The sequence below is a fragment of the Halyomorpha halys genome, unplaced genomic scaffold (assembly GCF_000696795.3).
Source record: "Halyomorpha halys isolate HHAL.00 unplaced genomic scaffold, Hhal_1.1 Scaffold144.1, whole genome shotgun sequence".
In the NCBI taxonomy this organism is placed as follows: domain Eukaryota; kingdom Metazoa; phylum Arthropoda; class Insecta; order Hemiptera; family Pentatomidae; genus Halyomorpha; species Halyomorpha halys.
Genome location: NW_027106983.1, coordinates 350,600 through 369,879, shown reverse-complemented (window position 1 = coordinate 369,879; position 19,280 = coordinate 350,600). Strand labels below are relative to the sequence as shown.

The following is a 19,280-nucleotide window of genomic DNA, read 5'->3' as shown; positions in this document are numbered from 1 at the left end:
TCAAGAAAAAAATAAATAAATAAAGAACAAAGAACAATGAAAGAATGAAAGTCCTGAATTGTTTCTTTATTTATCCTCATCTAATTTCTGTCTCTTAGTGAGTAAAAATTTTGTGTTTTATTTCTCTTATATCTTATATTTTTATCTGTTAATACATCTCCTGTTCATTTTCAATCTAATACTCTATGTTCTTTCTTTATTTACACTTATATACACTTATACACGTGGTTTATGTTTCTGTTTTTTAATTTTTATGTAATTTTTCACTAATATTTACATAATTTTTAATCCTGCCTTAGTTTACTTTATTTCCATCTTATTATCTTACAGTGTCCAACATATTTTTAGTTGTTTTTTATCTTTTTTTCCCTGATGAAGTGTGGCAAAACATTAAAAACTATTTTATGTCCCTTTTTGACTCATCCGAACCACCTCCTTCATAACAACTATTATATTATCAGTAATTAATAAAATATCAAATCATATAAATAATAAAATTAAATAATGCTTAAAAAATTTTTTTTCTTTTCAAATCAAATTGAGATTCTTGGGTGACTAATATTTTTTAGAAAAGTCCAAGATACCAACCACACTATTCAATGTTACAATTATAAAACTTAAATAAACAGAAATACTTAACATTAATGTATTGTTAGTAATTTATCTAAACTTTCAGCAGATAAAAATTAAATGGTAAACTCTAATGAAAATATAATATAATAAAAAAGATATAAATTAAATGTAAGAAATAAATTTAAATAAATAAGAAATGAACCCAAGACATGCCACATGTTTTAAATAAATGATAACAAACCTGGCTTTCAGCTTCAGAAAGTTGCCTCCTTCGTTTTGCTGCTTCGTTCCCCTTAGCAACTACTTCCTGTCTCCGCCATTCATCATTCTCCTTTTCCGCCACCTATTATTGACTTTTCTTTTATTTTATTTTAATAATAATAATTAATAATAAAGACCCTTTATAAAAGCTCTCCATGATTAGCCAGCGAAAAACATATAAAACTCTATTCAAGTTCGTTAATTTATTCTTTCATCCAATGATAATTGCCTATATAATATGACCTTTTGAATAATTCTCCACATTCAATTAACACAAAATAAGATTTTATCACTTTGGGTTTCAAGATTAATTTTATCTTGGACCGAAAAGTGGTAAAATCTGTAAAAAAGTTTTGTTTGTTTTTAGTAAGAATTTTCGAACCAAAATTTTACACACACACAAAAAAAAACAAAAATAAAAAACACATATTAATAGATTAAAGCTGGATAACACCAGAACATGCTAAAATGACAAAATACCCTATCATTTAAAATGGAATTAAACATGACTAATAAGATAAAAAATTAAACAATACAAAATCCAAGTACAGTACAGCATCTATTACCTGAACTGACTTTACAGAAAAGATAAAAGCAGGTTGACATTGCCATTCCTAGAGAATAAGTTTGAACAGTATGTTCTCAAAATTGCCTAGAACTATTACAATGGAACTCCAGTATTGTTGTTTCGTAATAAGCAACTATAATATTAGCAGTATGGGACATTTCAATCGAATGAAATCAATTTGGTTTAAAAGACAGTCAATATTTTGTTATTAGGAACTGTTTCTTGACTTTATTCTATTAGTTCAATAGAATCTTTCACTGAATTCTTTTACAACGGTAAAACCAGGTTTCAGGTTTTAAAACTTGTCAGTTTCAAACTGTTCACTGTGAAGTGTACATCGCAGATATTCGTGTATTTATGTAAAACTTACAACATGTAAACAAAAAGAAAACAAGTATTGATTTCATTGAAAGATAAAATGGATATATTTCTAGAGAAGTTCATTTTTTTAACTACATACATGTGTACTGCACAATAAAATAAAAAAATATTTTTTACAAATGTGGCAATTGTTTGGCATTTTTATCTTTTAAAGTGAATTTAGCTTATCTGAGCTTTTGACTATTCAAAACCCAACAACATTAGTTCAAGTAGTCGATGCTCTACTGTACTTCTGATATTTTTGAAAAACTTAAGAGGTTTAAAAACAATGAATGAAGGAAATATATTTCCTATCAATTTGATTTTAGAAATTCCTACATATTAAAACAATTTTTTTAATTTTAATGAGTTTTCTGTTTGGAGTCTATTTATCAAATTGATCATGAATGCAATAAACTATAAATATTGGAATAAAACAGGGTATGGGAGAAAAATGTTTTTTTTTAAATAAATAATTTCTAATCAATTTTAAAATTAAATAAAAATAATGGTTTGTAAATATATTTTAATTTTTGTAAGTAATTTGGTAAATGATAGATGATGATTTTAAATAAAGTAACTACAAGAAATTAAATAATTATTATACATATATAATATCCATAGAACATTTAAAACATAAACATTAAGTTTATTAAAACTTCAAACCAAAAGTGTTGCACATAAAATAACTCTTGTAAATATAAAGACATGTACCTTAAAAGACTTGACGAATCGGACGAAAAATGAGAAAAATGTAGTAGGATCAGTGGTCCGTGGGCATTCACCAAAATACTCAGCTGTCTCCCTGAAGGCAGAGAGGGCTGCAGACAACTGTTGCTTCAGGTCCAACAGAGGCCCTTCCGAATGAGTGAGGAATTCTCCTAGAACTCCGTCCATCCTTCCGCAAGACTCTCTTCTCACTGCTTCCATACCTCGTTCTAGCTCAGATACATCACTTGTCAGGTTTTCTAGGGATACTATAAAAAGTGAACAAAAGAATTATAAGTTTTCCAATATATAAGAGATTAGACATAATAATAAAAGTAAATTCACAGTAAACATAAATAAATAAAAGTAATAACCTTAAATTAAACATTTTAAAGAAGAGGATAGTATAACTGTAACCATTTAAAATGAAATATTGTAAATTAGGAAAATTTGTGTAGTTTACCCAGTATATTAAAATTTAAATATAACAATAAAATTAAAAGCCTTAAACATTTTAAAGAAAAGCATAGTAGAATTTTAACCTGGATTAAATTTACTGGATTCCTAGTTCTAGTCCTAATTGTAATTCTACCAATATAGACAAAATTAAGAACTACTTTAAAAGCCATATTTCCAAAGAGAAATCATCTATCAACTAACTCCCATAACCCAGTCATCTCTAAACTAATTGTCCACACTCTCATTCTCAACCATTCTTATACCACTCCATATCACTCTTGAAGAAAAACCAGCCAACGATAAAGTTGATAAAGACTAACTTCCTTACTTACAGACATATCCTAAACCTTATCATCAACACAATTAGCTCAAACATTATGACTTGCCCTACCCTATCTACTCTCTTATCTATTTCACTCTCTTTCTTTTTTTTATTTTTATTTTATATTAATTTGTTCTCTCTGATTCTGTCCTATTCCTATTCCATGTCTAAACTATTGCCAATATTCATCACTATTACATTGTTACTATTTGCCATTGTTGTTTTATTTCTTACAATTTTTACCTATACCACATACTTTATATTTCTTTTCTACATTATATCATATTCCATCCCATATCATATTCTATATCACAAAACATCTCCATTGTATAATCCATCCATTAGTTTTATTATTTCTTAATTTATTGTATAACTACATTTCTCAGGTTTCATGTTTTTTACTCCAATTACTTTACTCTCTAGACCATATGTGGCCAACTTTTCTGTATATAATCTATAAGATGTACTTTTATCTCATAAGCATGTCACTATCGACTTGTTGTCATAGGCGTAGTCTAAGGCATAGAAGGGGTGTGAAATGCATACTATGTTTATACACTGTGTTTCAGTATCAGGAGCATTTCAGCGAGGTATGTAGAGAGTGGATAAGTAATATATATGTTAAAAACTATTTTTTATTTTTTTAAATCACTTATTAAATTTGAAGTTATTAATAAGATATAGACTCATGAAGAAAATAAAAAAAATTTCCAGACCCAACTTTTGATAGCAGCATTCCGTACATGTGTTATCTTAAAAATTTGATTTTCCGATACTTTTTCAAGATAGATTTTTGCTAACTTAAAATGCAATTTAATTGTTTTATCAACTGCAATATATAACTTGTTTTTCTATTTGTTTATAAGTTGTTATAAAGCTGTACAGTATGGTTGATAATTTAATTTCAATATTTCCCTTTAGCATTTTTTGGGGGGCCAGGAAAATGTAGGAAAGAACAATATGATTAACTTTTTGCTAATCTATCAATAGCTTGCTGAGTACATATCGTAGTGAAATACTGATATATGGCTTATCTACCTACATAAAAACCAACAATAATAATTTAAAGGGGCAAAAACTCACATCCAGGGGAATTAAAAGGACGTGGATAATTAATAGCTTTTGATGCATATGATATATGTCTGGAACTATCTCTAGAAAGTTATGAGTTCGACAACAGCTTCCAAGTCCATGGTACACAGAATTTCACCCCAATTTATTTTTTTCTAAGTGTCAACCATCCTGAGATAGAGCAGAGCCATAATCTTCTAAACTTCATATTTTCAGAAATCTTTGATATTTTTCCATATTATGTATATGTCTTTATAATATCTAGGAAATATTATTATTTAAAAGCATGATTTTATATTCTATGATAGACAAAATGAATTTAGAGATAATGATTTTATCTGTTTTAGAGGGTAAGAATAAGAAAAAGAAAAGATAGATAAATAAGTTAAAACAAAATAAAGACATACTTGTTGCAGCCTTTTCAATGTGCAGCATTTCTTTTTCGAAGTCATTAAGTTCTGGTATTTTAAAACGAATAGTGTCTGCAATGTAATTGATCAGGCTTAGTTTTTTGTCAGCTGATTTCATGTCGACAAGCGAATCCAAAGACTGAAGCTTAAAACCATAAGCTGGACCACGTTTAGCAGAATTTACGTAGTTACCTGTCAAATATAGATAGAAGATATGAAATATATTATTTCATTCATGAGGGGAATTGCAGAAGTGCTACTTACCGAATGCTAAAACTACTTCTAAGACACCTTTAAGTTTCTTTGAATTTCTCACAGCCACAGATGCAGTTCTAAGAACTTCAATTTGCTAAAATTAAAACATACATCACAACACCATAATTAAAAATGAATTCTTAACTGTTTTATGTTAAATATTATTCTTAAAAAATACCAAAATAGGTTTCAACTGTGCATCAATAAGCAACCATATTTAAAAGCTAATTAGCTGAAGTATTGTCTATTTCATAGTTAAATTATATTTATTTCATCATAAATATGACTTTTACAAATAGGACTTAAATGTTGAATTTGCAAAAATTTTTCCCTAAAGCACCTTGAAATAATCAACCATCTCTCATTGTTAGATGCAATAAAGGATGGTTGAATATAAATTATGAAAGAATTTGATAATAAACTAAAGAAGAAATTGTTTTTATAACACCAAAGTTTATTTCTCTTATCTACATATGAAATATGCCATGCCGAATAATCAAAGAATTGGTGTTTTGAAATATACAAGGATTAATTTAATCTTTAAGTAAGATGGCAAGTGAAAGCGTAAAGGGTATAACATATTTTAATTTTCTTTTTAAATCTCAACAATAATAACTGATAACGATAGAGAATAAATACTTTAAATTTTAAATTGGACATATTTTTGATAACTTGGACATTTTCCTCAGTGTTTTAATTATTTAAAAGAACTGATGTTGGTCAGCTAAATCTTTTTTTTGTAATAAAAATTAAAAGGCTAAGGACACCTGAAAGTTTAATACCAATTACTGATTGTTGGCAATATACCTTTTTCAACCGACTTAATCAAAGCACACAACTGCAAGGTAATCTGATATAGAACCCTCATCTTTACCCGTCATTTAGTGCTAAGAAACTTTATTGTAAATTCTTCTAATATTAATGTAGGCCTAACAACTCTACTTGCCCATTTCAACCATCCGAATGCTGTTGTGACAATTTTAGTCATAAATCGTAACTTCTAACTTAAGAGAAAAAAAATTAAAATAGGAAACTTACAGTAAATTCCAACATTTACTTACCTACACATTCAATCAATCTAAACTGAATGCAGTGAAATTTGTTTTGTTTTTAAGGTTGACTAGTGTGCAATGAATTTTTTTTATTCTAACAAAGTGCCATGGCACTTAAATCATTGCAGTTTTTCCTATTCATTACATATTTAATGAATTTGTATTAATTTCAAGACCTAATTTTTTACTAACTTTGATCAATATTGTATTTAATTTAAACATTTCTGCATTGTCACCTACTAGAACTAAATCATAAATGATAAATGAAGCTTTAATAAACTATTTAACTAAGCAAAAATAAACTATAACAATAATTAAACATAAAAATATTTATAAAAATTAAATAATTGAATTAACTGTATTTAAAAACTTATTTAAACCAAGCTAGTTCTTGATTAACTTACCGGAGCTATAAATTGTACATTTTCTTTAAAGCTCCCAATATAATGTAGTATACTAAGTTTATTTGGAAGATTGGTAATCTTATTGAGCTCCAGGAGAAGTCGGTCTTCTTCTGTAAGGACAGAAATATCCTTCTTTTCTTCTAGATATTTTTTATACTTTTTTGCCTAAAACATTTAGGTAAAATTAAATTTAATCCATAAAGATATAAATTAGATATCAGCTCGCATGTGATTTATGATAAAATATTAGTAAATAATTAACATATTTATTTTTAAGTAATGTAGGTACCAGTATCATCATCATTTCGGAGATAAGAGCTTTTACTCATTATAGTTTTTAATAATTCAACACAGATGGTCATTCTGCAATTTCAATGCTATTTCAGTAACAGGGATCTTAGAAATGATAAACTATGAAACTGAATGAGAATGATTTTATTATCCTTTTTTAGGCCGACATTTTCTTCTCAAGTTGAATTTCCAATAATTAATAACTATGTAGTTACAAAATGTTTAATGCCAGTTTTATCATTCACCAGTCCTGTCACAAACCTGAGTTTCTGACTTGAATTGTCAATGGCACCAGTTTCTTCAACAGTAAATCTAAAAAAATGATTGTCATATTGTTCAGCGTCCAATCAAGTATTGGTATAAAACAGAATTTAAATTTTAAGTCAAACATAACAATCACCATAACAATGTCTACCTCAGTGACCAGTTTCGGTCACTCCCCAGCATCTTATTAAAATTCCCGTTAATAAACATTTACAAAGTCCTGAAAGCCCACCAGGAAACACCATTAAGGAGCAGAAGCACATAGTCTTGTTTGTTTTTTGATCCTACTTCTCCAGTTACAACCAGGGTGTAAAACTATATGTAAAGTGTTTGAGTACTTTTATTGGTGGTCATTCCCTAGTCTTCAATAAAATCAATACATATAAGACTTAAATTTTGTATATTACTCAGTTAGATAGTAGTTCAGAACCTTTTTACATAAATGTTAATCTTTCTTATTTTTTTAAGCTTCTCTTGCATGCATAAATTTAAAATGATTGTTAAAATAAAATAATTTATGTCCAAGTTAATTCTCAAACACTCTTTATTAATTCCATAAATGTCCAATGTTTTGGCTGATTTGGCTATCCTCAAGGACAATCTTAAATTTAAATTTATACTGCATATCTAAAACTTTTTGCAGGCTATTCTGCCTAGGTCATTAATTTCAGTCAAATCACCCTTTTTTTTTCTTTTTTCCTTTCATTTTAAAACTTTTAATTATAGATTAACTCAACACTATTATATAATTGTACGATAAGAGAGATAGTGTTAAGTCAATCTAGAATTAAAGTTTAAAATTTAATGAAAAAGTGACAAAATAGGGTGATCTGACTGAAAATAATGATCTTGTTAGAATAGCATGCAAACAGTTTTTAAATTGTTGGATGTGAGGTGTAAATTTATATTTATGATTGTCCTTGAGAATGGCCAGGTTGGTCGAAACGTTGGACATTTAAGAAAATAAATAAAGAGTGTTTTGAAGACTTAACTTGGATACAAATTATTTTATTTTAACAACAAAACCAGTCTAAAAAAAGTGAAAAGATTATATAAAATGGTTGATTTGTTTCTTTCATGACGGTAACTCAATAGCTCCAATGAAAATTTTGGTGGGGCTAGGGAGTGACCATGATGGTAAGAGAAGGACAAATAGTTAATTTTTTATCAATGTTCATTATTATCACAACAAAAAATGATTTTTGCTTCCTCACTTTGTATTTAAAAGGGAAACCTCTATTTATGCAAGAAATAAAATTTTAATAAATGTATCCTCTAAATTTAAAATTTCCCATCGCATTTTAAAACTGACCTAAAGTTATACTGATTACCTACTTGGCCGATATTATTACACCATCTTCATGCTCCATATTTTGTGTTCTAAAAGTCCTCAAAAGCAGAGGCACAGGATTTTTTTATGAATTGATATCAAGAAAAAAACATTATAGTGTGTGTCTGCCTCAAGGAGTTGTCAAAGACCATGTACTGAAAGTAATAAAAATTAAAAAATGGAAACAATCAATTTAAATTTTCGAAGAAGTTTGGCACCTAAATAGCATCGAAATTGGAGAATACCCAGATAAAGAAATAAAGTTTGTTAATAATATAATCAAAAGTTAATATAATAAACATATCAAGATTAAAGACCTACCTCAGATTCCGTGGGAATCATCTTCATTAAAATTTCTACAGTTTCTAAAGGAATTTGTTTTAAGTCGAGTGAATTCACAGCCTTTGAAATTTCTTCTATTCCAAGTCCAATTTTACGTTTAGATATGGCTAAGAAACAAGATTATAGTTACATTCTTATTATGATCTATTATATATTTTATTACATTATTTGATAACTTATAATTAGTCCAATTGGAAATTCTTTAACTTTATAAATTTATTGAATGGTTTTACCTATATTCCGTAACCTATTATGCTCCAGAAGAGATATAAGATCGGATTTTTTAAACCTTTTACTGGGCATAGTTCCCAAATCGGTTTGGGATGTCTCTCGTGGCCCTCCAACTTTGAATTTGTCTTCAAAATCAGAGAAGTCAATTCTATTGAATATCCGTCCATCGTCTATTTCACAAAAAACAGTTCCTCGTACCTATAACATAGAACACCTTTCATTATCAACTTTAAATTATCATAAAGAGAGTTACAAATGGCAAATTTAAAACATTTAATCAACTATTCTGATATATTTACAAAATATTTAAATTTAAAACTAAAAAAAAAATTATGTAACCTGTAAAAGTTTTTATAACAATCCCATCATTGAAAAAATGTTGCGAAAATAGTCCTGAAAAGTTCAAACATTCTGAATACTTTATGAGTTCAAAGAAAACAAATATAATAGGTGAAGATGTTTATCTTTGAGAGATTGTACATCTGACCACCCCTCCCCAGCTTTTTATACAATCTACTAGCATTTTTTAAAAGCTTCTGTATTCAGAGAATAGCATCACTATGAGTGGTACATTGGAAACTTCAGTCATTTGCATCTTTTATTGGCAATAGGTGAAAAATATTTATCACATATCATCCGTAAAAAGTAGGTATTTTTTATTGAGGTTTCTTCAATTAGCATTTTTTTGTTTACTTTAAATTATTGCTTAATAAATGTGAACTGTACATGAACTTTTTTTTTACCAGTCTAGCAGAAAAAAAGTGACATGTAAGTTAGTGTGAAAGTAATGGTCCCAAATAATATTATAAAAGTATTTAAAATGTCATTTTGTTCCTTGAAATCAATATTTATTTATAGAAACTTCTGTGACTTAACAAAAAAGAATTTAACAAAGTTCCTCTCATTGTCAGTGGTGGATAGCCCAATGGCCAAGGAAAATGGAGTAACACCTCAATGTTCTTTTAAGATCCTTTTTTGTAAAACACATTATGGTATACAATAAAGCTATTCTGATTTAGTGCATGAAGAGACTTATGTAAAAGAAAACTTCAACATAGAAGTATTCTTGTTGATATTTTTAATTAGACTGAAAATAGAAGTTATGGGTGACCTAGTATGTTCTATTACTTATTATTTCATTTAAATTACTTAAGCAATGGTGTTCTCAATTATAGTTTACTATTTTTGAGAATAATTCATCAATTACAAAAGTATTTTAGAGGAAAATCAATAATGAATCTTATTTTGTTTAAAATTAAATATAAATATAAGCATCTCAATATTGCATGAGAATTTTTTTAATCTATTATAAATTTTTTTTTTAAATTTTATATATTTCATTACTAGTTGAATATTAGTTCTAAATGAAACACACTTTTTGAACTCTCCTTTTCATTCTGGAAGCACAAAATATAAATTAGAAATTTAATATTTATGTTTCCTAAATCAAAGATATAAATAACACTTTGTCCATCCATCATTTAATAAAACCATTTTTACCAATAATGATTCTGATTTACATTTCTACAATAAAGTTAATGGTGCATATTTTACAGATTGAAGAAACATACCATTGAATGGAATGATAATGGTGATGCTACTATGATCCACAAATATAAAACAAATTAATGTTGCTCAGAGTGAATAGAAGAGAGTGAAGGGTGGTTTTCCTTCCTTAGTGGTCCCCTATTTCAGCTGATTTCTCATCCAAGAAATAACTGCGGTTGGTGTTGCTTAACTTTGATTAAACTATTGTTGAAGGTGAAAATTTATTTACTATTTCCATCAAATTGTTTGTCTTACATTTATTGAATAATTATCAATAAATAAAGTTGGAATGAGAATAAATAAAAAAAAAACTGATGATTTTACATTAATTTACCACTAATTTTTACAGCTAACAATTTCCACTGTAAACATACCTGATTAGGCCTCATTGCAGCCCAATTCAGTGTTGGAAGCTTGTTCTTGGTTTGAACTTCCCTCTTGATAGTCATTGCACCAAATGGCGGTGCCATGCTTCCTGGAGGTGGAGGTGGAGGGGGAGGACCTGGAGGTGGACCAGGAGGAGGTGGGCCAGGAGGAGGGTTGTTGGTTGGTGGGAGTGGAGGAGGGGGTGGAGGCGGTGTCCTAACAGGTTCGCTCACTGGGGTTGAAGACGCAGATGAAACTCCACTTGAACCTACAAGGAAAAACAAAATCATTTAATAAATATAATTCTCTTTTGTTTGTTCATTAATTAAATTTGTATGAGTGCATAGAACAGCCATCAACAAACCATGTAGATGTATGCTTACTACTAAAGTATTGTTTTCAATAATACGTCTACTTAACAAATATGATATTAAACTAAGAACACACTTACCAGAATTTATACTGCTTGGTTGATGACTAGAATTAGAAGAAGGCTGAGGAGAAACCCTTTTACTGACTTCCCTCCGAAGAGTGGCCACTTCCTCTTCTGCCTGTCTTCGACCCTCAACAAGCCTATCCCTCTCGGCTACAGCTTCCATTAAAGCTCGTTCCAAGGCTGCCAACTGAGCACAACTTTCCCTTTCCATCATTGACAGTCTACTGTGGGCCTATAAACGACAAATATGAAACATTTTTTTCTTGACAGAAATTTCTAGGTTTAATAATTTTAATCTGTTTTGACTTTGACTCATCCTTCTCATGTTTAATATTTTAAAAATACTGTTGAAATTAAGAAATGCTATCACATTATACAACAATATAACCTATGATCATACATATATTATAAATAATTGATGAATATCATGCATGAATGTATAACTAATAATTGTGAGTTCACCAAGTATTTCTAAGTTTTGATGAATTTTCCATTGATTTTATTTATTTTTAATGTTTTACTAACTTTGTTGCTCTTTAATTCAATGGATAAAAAAAAATTCAGATGAAAAAGATGCTTTATTTACAACACATAGTGTGCAAACAATTTACAAAACTTTAATTACAACTTTATTAATAATTTGATAAACAAATATTTAGTGAGCACGATATTTTTATTTTACCATTATCAAAGAAAATCTAATGATAATATGGAAAAATGATGTTATTAAAATTATAATAAAAACTAATGATATCTTACATGGCCCAGCTCATCTTGAAGATCAGCCACTTTCTCCATTGCTGCTGCTTTCGTCTCGCTGTCCTCCATGAGAGCAGCAACATCGAAAACATTGTCCAAGTAAGCTGATATTTGAACCTGTTAAAAATAACAATATTGGTTCCAATAAAACTGATAACTTTTTTTAATTAGGCTAAGCAATTTAAAATAAATTGGATATAGTAAAAGTATTGATTTTATTAAATGAAATGTGATGAACTGGCATGACGAAGTATGTTTATAATGCATACCTATGTTAGCTGCGTCAAGAGAGTGAAGTCCAAGAATACAGTTTCTAGAAAAATAGAATTGAAAAATTTGTTTTTTTGAAATTTTTTTTAAAGCTTATTAAGTACCTTACAATATAGCAAAGATTGTTTACTATGGTGTGAGGCATATAATAAACTTAACACAAACTCCCAACTTTTTGTTACCATTTGTCACAAGACTATATTTGTGGACTTAACTCCTTTGTGCAGCAAATACAGGTATATAAAATACAAAATCAAAACAGGCAACAACAGAAAACTCAATAGCGAATAATTTCAGCCATTTTAGGAAACAATTCTGACCACACAAGATACAAAAAAAAAAAGTGACAAAAAATTAATCCATTTTCACCCAATAGGCAGTAAGCTATATAATTTTTTCCATACATTAAACATATGTACTAGATATAAATTTTAAAGAAAGCTTGAATTTGGAAATAAGTAAGTTCTTGAAAGGCTATTTTTTTTTTTTTTATTAAATATAGGTATTATTAAACAATTACAACTGGTAATTCATCTGTGAATTAAGAAAATTTTATTTTTATAGCTTATTGTGCAGAAATATTACTCATGTTAAGAAAAAAGTTTAATTTAATCTTTTACAATCTCAGATTTACTTCACCTATTACAATTATGAATCAGATCTATTACTATGACAAGAGAATTAAATGCTGTTTCCATATAAGAGGAAGTTTTAGAAGCCAAAGACAGGTAATTTAATTACTTAATCATTACTGAATTAATTTTGATTAATATTATACTCACATTGACATTTCATTCGGTGATTCAAAGAATCAAGATGTTACTACTTTATAATAGACCAGACACCATAGAAAACAATTTGGTCTTGCAGATTTTGTCAAAGATTATTATTACAGATTTTTAGCAAATACAGAATGTTAACATAACAGGTGCCAATAGGTGTATAATTTACAATTCAAAAATATCTCCTATAGAATTATATTAGGAGGATACTGAGAAAAAAAATTAAATAAATCCATCTTTGGCATAACACAAGGACAACCAATTTAAATAAAGATTCATATTTATGAAAACATAAATCAATATTTTAATTCTATATTAACTAAATTACTAAATATTAGTCTATATTAGATTTCAAGGAATATATGTTAAGACCCCTCAACAAAATACGACTTTGTAATTATTTTGTTCCAATATTTTTTACATCACACCTGGCCAAATATAAGAAATTTTGAAATGGGTCGCATTCATACTTGAAAGAACAAAAAATCTTGAACAGTTGCAGTTTTAGAAAATTAATAAATATGATAAAATAAATACATTACCACAATATAAAGTACAAGTTTGATCCAACAGAAGAGAATCAAAAACTCAACTAACAAATTGAGAACATTAAGCATCTAATAAATGCATCATAAAAACATTTTTGTCTTTAAAATATATAGTATTTTTTATGTAAAATAACTCTAAGCTATGCTATTTCCTCTTAAACTTCTAAAATCAAAATTAAACTAACTAATAAATAAATATGTTAAATTTAGTAACTTTCAAAGTTTTTTGAGTAACCATATGGCAAATAACAATAGTTTAGTTCATTGATTATTTTATTCAATTTTTTTTTTAGGCATCACAAAAAACTAAGTAAATACACTCAAATAAATGTAAACCATAAGATATGCGGTGTTTTCATATCCAACCAACTATAGGATCCCAGTATTTAAGTTTTAAAAAATATTTTCTGTTCAAGTTATGAAAATTTTCAAGTAAAAAACAATTATTATGAACCAAAGGTGTTTTGGTAATCAATGAATTACATTTTTTGGGGGGAAATTCTAATGAGTGTGTCTGTATAAATATAATATAAATCATTACAAATTTAAAATTTACAAAAATTGGCTAAGAAATAATTGAAAAACTTGAACCCTACCAATATTGCCATATTGTTCCTAGGCTAATACATACATTAATTACCAAAGAATAAACTAATGAAACAAAGAATTATAATTTTTAAAAATTACAACTTAGGTTTATTTAAACATTATATGTACAGAAATTTATGAAACAAATCAGATGTCTTGAAATCATCTTATATATGTAGTTTAAAATAACTAAAAAAAAAAAAGAAAATGAGATGTATTCAAAAATTTAAAAGATGTTTAATCAATTATTTGTTACTTTAAAATTGTAAAGCAGTACCTTGCAATCGATCCAAAATTGTCTAAATTTTCGTAAGCAACCTCCGAATTTTCTTTTTTTTTTCTTTCCATCCATGGTGACTTAATGAAAGCCATGTCTCATAGTTGTGTTTTTAAAATAACAAGTTAAATTAAATTTAAAAAAACAACTAAAAATCATAGAGCACAACATTCATGTATGTTTGCACATGTCCAAAACAATAACAATAATACAGTTAAAAAGGGATTTGTGTATATAAATACATAAAACAAAGATAATTTAAAATCCTAATATCGAACTTAAGGTTGTAAACATACTGATTAAGTAACAGAAATGACTTTCATAGAATGGTGAATGTCAAAATTCTTTAATCATGAAAGTTAATGGCATTTCAGTTTATTGTCCAACTTCTAAGTTTTAATATTAAAATAATATTAAATAATAATTTACATAAATAACATGGCATAGCACATTTTTTTGTTTTCTTTTTTATAAGTCTTGTTTAGAGGTTTATTTAAAAATAATTTAAAAGAAGAAAAAATTGAACCTATATATTTTTCTTCTTTTTTTTTTATTAGATTATTAGATTTAATCATATTTTATATTATGCATTTATTGGATAGAGCATTTTTAGGCAATATGTGTCAACAAAAAAAAACACATAAATACTCCATACCTTTAATATATATATATATATACTGCAGAGGACCACTGGAAAACACGTGAATCCTTCTAAAGAGACCTAATAGTGTAATATATTAAACAAATAAAATATAGAATTAAGCTTCGATAAGCTACAAACCCGTCGAAAACATCGATATTCACCAAAATTGCAGAATAATAGTGGACATTCAAGAAAGTAAAAACTGGTTAGTATATAAATCTTCTAGTATTAGCAAATCAAATAGTAAATAGTATCAAGATTAAAAAACTAATAATTCTTCAGATGTTAAAATTAAGCATTTCAAAATTTTTTTAATACTCACTTGAAGTTCTTCACTTTCAGTGTACTTCAGTTTTTCAAGGTATGAATCAAGCCCTAACTGAGTGAATTCGTACTGCAAGTGTACTCGGTAGTTCATATCATCCACAGAATGTACAATGATATTAATGAACTGCATACATGCAACCTAAAATATGGTGAGAAAAAATAAATTATATAAATATACATTAGAATTGATCAACCAATGACCCCACCCCTAGGAGTAGAGGTGGAATAAATAAATATAAATTGGAATTTTACCATAAACAAACTTTTTTTTATAAAAAGTTATGAAACGCTTAAGAATGAAAATTGCTTTTTGTCAAGTTTCTGGTCTCAATTAATTTTCTTCCAAAAATCAGTTTTGGCAACACCGAAAAAGGAAAATAATATCTATTTTGTTTCTTTAATATTTATTTTGTTTTTGTTTCTTTCTTTCTTGATCAATTTTTCATACACAGCTTTAATTGTTAAGAATTAAAAATGAAATTAATACTTCAGAATTTTAAAAATAAAAGATAAACTGTACTCCTGAATATTGTGGAAATAAGAGGTAAATGAAAGGGGAGAAAAATTAAATAGTTGTTCTCTTATGTGTTCTAGTCTACTACTGCACTGGCGAAGGAACAATTCATGATACCCTTTCTTAAATTATAAGGAAAGATAACAACCATAGGTTTCAAATCCTACATAATTATGGCAGTGCAGGAAACATGTTTTAAACTTAACTTGTTCAATATGAGTTATACATAATCTAGTTATAAACAAAAAATAAGGAGAATATCAGTCATAAAATGAATACAAGGAAAATCATGAAAAAAGATACATTTAGTTCATGAAATGGTATACTCGCTAAGTTAGACATAACATGTTTAATATTTTAAACAATTCTTGATTCCATTAAACACAATTTTGATTTCTATTCATACAATTTTTAATAATATCATCAAAAATTAATGTAGTATTAATTAATGGTTTAAAATCATAAATTCTACATTGATATTATCTTATCTAATCAAATGTTAATTTTTAAATTGTTTTTTATGTTATACAATCACCTATTTAAACGACTAGATTCAACTTAACCTTCACTGAGTGATACTTCTTCTACCCTAAATATAATCTTTCCACAACTTCAATAAACCGAACATTAAACTGATATTATTACTGTTTAAATGATATAACTTTTTTACTGATTGATCAATGGTTAAGGAATAAAAAAATTAGTTGTATATGCAAACACCTTAATGAATAACTTTGTCGGAAGAGCTTAAAAAAAAGAAAAAAGAAGATTTCATTAAACGAGGCTTAAGCCATACCTCTCTATATAATTTCAGAAAGCTGTCTTGTCAAAAAGTCACCAGTAGCTTAAAGTTATTTTTATTTTGAAATTTATTTTACAATAATATATAGCATAAATATTTTAAACAGATTAAAGTTATATTACGTCTAATTACCATGAATTCTACATGAAAAGATTCATAGTTGACAAAGTATGTCATCAGAGTCTCAAACCTCCTTTTTTCCTGGCAAACTTCTTTGAAGTGATCAAAAGCCTCAAGAATGATCTCATGGCCACCTTTCACTAAACAAATAGCAGCAAGAAGCTCCAGGACCAGTGCTTTAGTTCTAAAAAATTAAATAGAAGGTTTTTATAATTTCATTATGAAAATAAAAAAACATAAATACTCAAATTTATTAATGAAGTTTAAATTTAATAAACTAACCTTGGACTCTTGTGAGTTAAGCTGAGGGCTATACCATTGATTGCATCAGTACTTTGAATGACCAAACTGAAACCATGCTGGGAAGAAAGAAAAGAAAAAACAATGTCATAAAAATAAATTTATAGTAATATAGCAAGTATTATATATATATAATATATAAGTATATATCTCACTTTGTTGTTCATTATTGCCCTGAGGCACATTATACATATGTGGATATCGTCCTTGGTATCTCCCATTTTCAGTTTCGCTGCATGTCGGGATCTACGTCTCAGATCGTGGGGATCAAAACGAGTGGTTTTACAGTTTCCATTATGGAGACCTATCAAAAACAAAATAATATTGAAAAATATTAATTACAGGATAATATTGAGAGGTTGTAAAGTTGAAAAATAATAATAATAAATAAATAAAATATTAGATAAAAATTAGTTGATTTAAATAACTTACAAACGAGTTGAGAGATTTTTATAATGCAAATACTTGAAAATTATAATCTTGATCCATTTTTCTTGTTTTCTATAACTATGTGTTAGTCTCATCTATGCTTTTATTTTTAAATTTTTCTCTTTTAGAGCCGCAAAATTAAAGCATAGTTGTTAATAAATATAACTGTTTTACAATCCACACTAAACACTTGTAACATGACTTTATTGGTCATAGGTAAATATAAAACCATAATTAATTTTAAAATTAATCCAAACATAGACAAATTTTTATATTATACTAAAATTAAATTATTTAATATATAAATATTTATGTACAAAAAAATTATTTCCTTATATCTTATCTGAAAGAAATATGGGTTTTGGGAAAGATAGCATGTTTTGCACATTGTATTTGTATACAAATTAATACATATATGTGTGCATGCATACAAATAAAATGCATATGCTACTCATAATGATAAATAAATTATAAACTTAAAAATTTCTTATTCTCCAATCCTCCAACTGTCTCTGAGGTAATATTTATCAAACATAATTATTAATTATTATTATTAACATTATTAATAAATGCTACAACCTACTCTGTTAATTTATTGAAAATACTAAGATATAGAAATTAGATCAGCACCAGGCTAGAACCAGAACAGCTCTGCTATAAAAAAAATTGAATAATCCATAAAAACTCTAAACTAACGTCCATTCAAATAAATCCTTTTTTTAAAATTAAGCATAGATAGTTTAATGGTAGGTGACCAATAATTGTTATGAAAAATAAGTAAAAAAGATATATCCTTACTGTTGAGCGATAGACTATCATCTGAAGAAGTCCTTACAACATTTCTAGCTTCTGCCCTCATCATCATAAGTCTGAAGCAGAGATAACCAATTAGGTAGTCCAGCCCCCGATGTTCATCATCAAGAAACTCCCTTACCCATCTGTAAAAATCAAATGCTATAATTTTAATGAATTCTTTTTAAGTTTAAAAATAGTGAACTCAAGCTTATATAAAAAAATTAATATGACATAATGTTAAATATTCACTTACTCAATATGATTGGTCCTTAAGGAAATTTCGAGGTCTCTCAAAACTTGAGTCGAAGTCGAATCGCCCAGCATTTTCCTTTTCTGAAAATTAATAAGAAAATGAATATTGCATTAAATGATGATCTCTCTATCACTTCTTCTACAACCCCCCCCCCCAATTGAAGGATTTGTTGCAAAAAGGAGGTTTTTGCAATAACTTTTTCAAAATTATTGGCTCTATAGAGACCAATTTGGGCTGGAATTGTATAAATCCAGAGAGGTGAGGCTTCATTAGAATACATTTCAAGCAATGATTTGGAATTCTTTAATAAGGGTAATAAAGCAACCTTTGTTAATAGGATAATAGCATAGGACTTCCATGTCACTATAGGTGCACAATGTGTTAATCTGACGCTCATGGTATGACATGTTTCTTGAAGAAGAATCTTGTTCGGACATTGTACTTATATCGGGAAAGGGAGAAATCTAGGTTATAAATGTGTGGAATAATATTTTATGAAAAATCGAAAATCCTGTGGTTTTCGGAGGTTTTTCAGTTAAACCCAATTTACAATAAAGGAGCGCTTTATTCAATACACTATATAGAATTTTCAACAATTTCAAACTAAACTGGTTTCAGTATG

At 27.6% G+C, this 19,280-nt stretch overlaps 1 protein-coding gene and 1 long non-coding RNA gene across 5 annotated transcripts in view; one reads left to right on the top strand and one right to left on the bottom strand.

Annotated features, from left to right (window-relative positions):
* The window catches only part of Frl (formin-like protein), a 230,753-nt gene that overhangs the window by 8,952 nt on the left and 202,521 nt on the right, over nt 1-19,280 (bottom strand). For all 3 annotated transcript variants that reach the window (XM_014416964.3, XM_014416962.3, XM_014416963.2), the window contains exons 4-19: nt 18,659-18,738; nt 18,409-18,548; nt 17,337-17,485; nt 17,164-17,240; nt 16,894-17,065; nt 15,441-15,584; nt 12,011-12,127; nt 11,267-11,483; nt 10,824-11,083; nt 8,904-9,099; nt 8,650-8,777; nt 6,444-6,608; nt 4,997-5,081; nt 4,730-4,924; nt 2,477-2,739; nt 815-916 (exon numbers count right to left, since the gene is read on the bottom strand). In XM_014416964.3, the coding sequence (XP_014272450.1) occupies nt 815-916; nt 2,477-2,739; nt 4,730-4,924; nt 4,997-5,081; nt 6,444-6,608; nt 8,650-8,777; nt 8,904-9,099; nt 10,824-11,083; nt 11,267-11,483; nt 12,011-12,127; nt 15,441-15,584; nt 16,894-17,065; nt 17,164-17,240; nt 17,337-17,485; nt 18,409-18,548; nt 18,659-18,738 (2,490 nt within the window). The remainder of the gene's footprint in view (nt 1-814; nt 917-2,476; nt 2,740-4,729; nt 4,925-4,996; nt 5,082-6,443; nt 6,609-8,649; nt 8,778-8,903; nt 9,100-10,823; nt 11,084-11,266; nt 11,484-12,010; nt 12,128-15,440; nt 15,585-16,893; nt 17,066-17,163; nt 17,241-17,336; nt 17,486-18,408; nt 18,549-18,658; nt 18,739-19,280) is intronic.
* LOC106678455 (uncharacterized) overlaps nt 12,818-19,280 on the top strand; it is a 22,316-nt gene continuing 15,853 nt past the window's right edge. For both annotated transcript variants that reach the window (XR_010842859.1, XR_001342767.2), the window contains exons 1-2: nt 12,818-13,008; nt 15,461-15,594. This is a non-coding gene — a long non-coding RNA (uncharacterized lncRNA). The remainder of the gene's footprint in view (nt 13,009-15,460; nt 15,595-19,280) is intronic.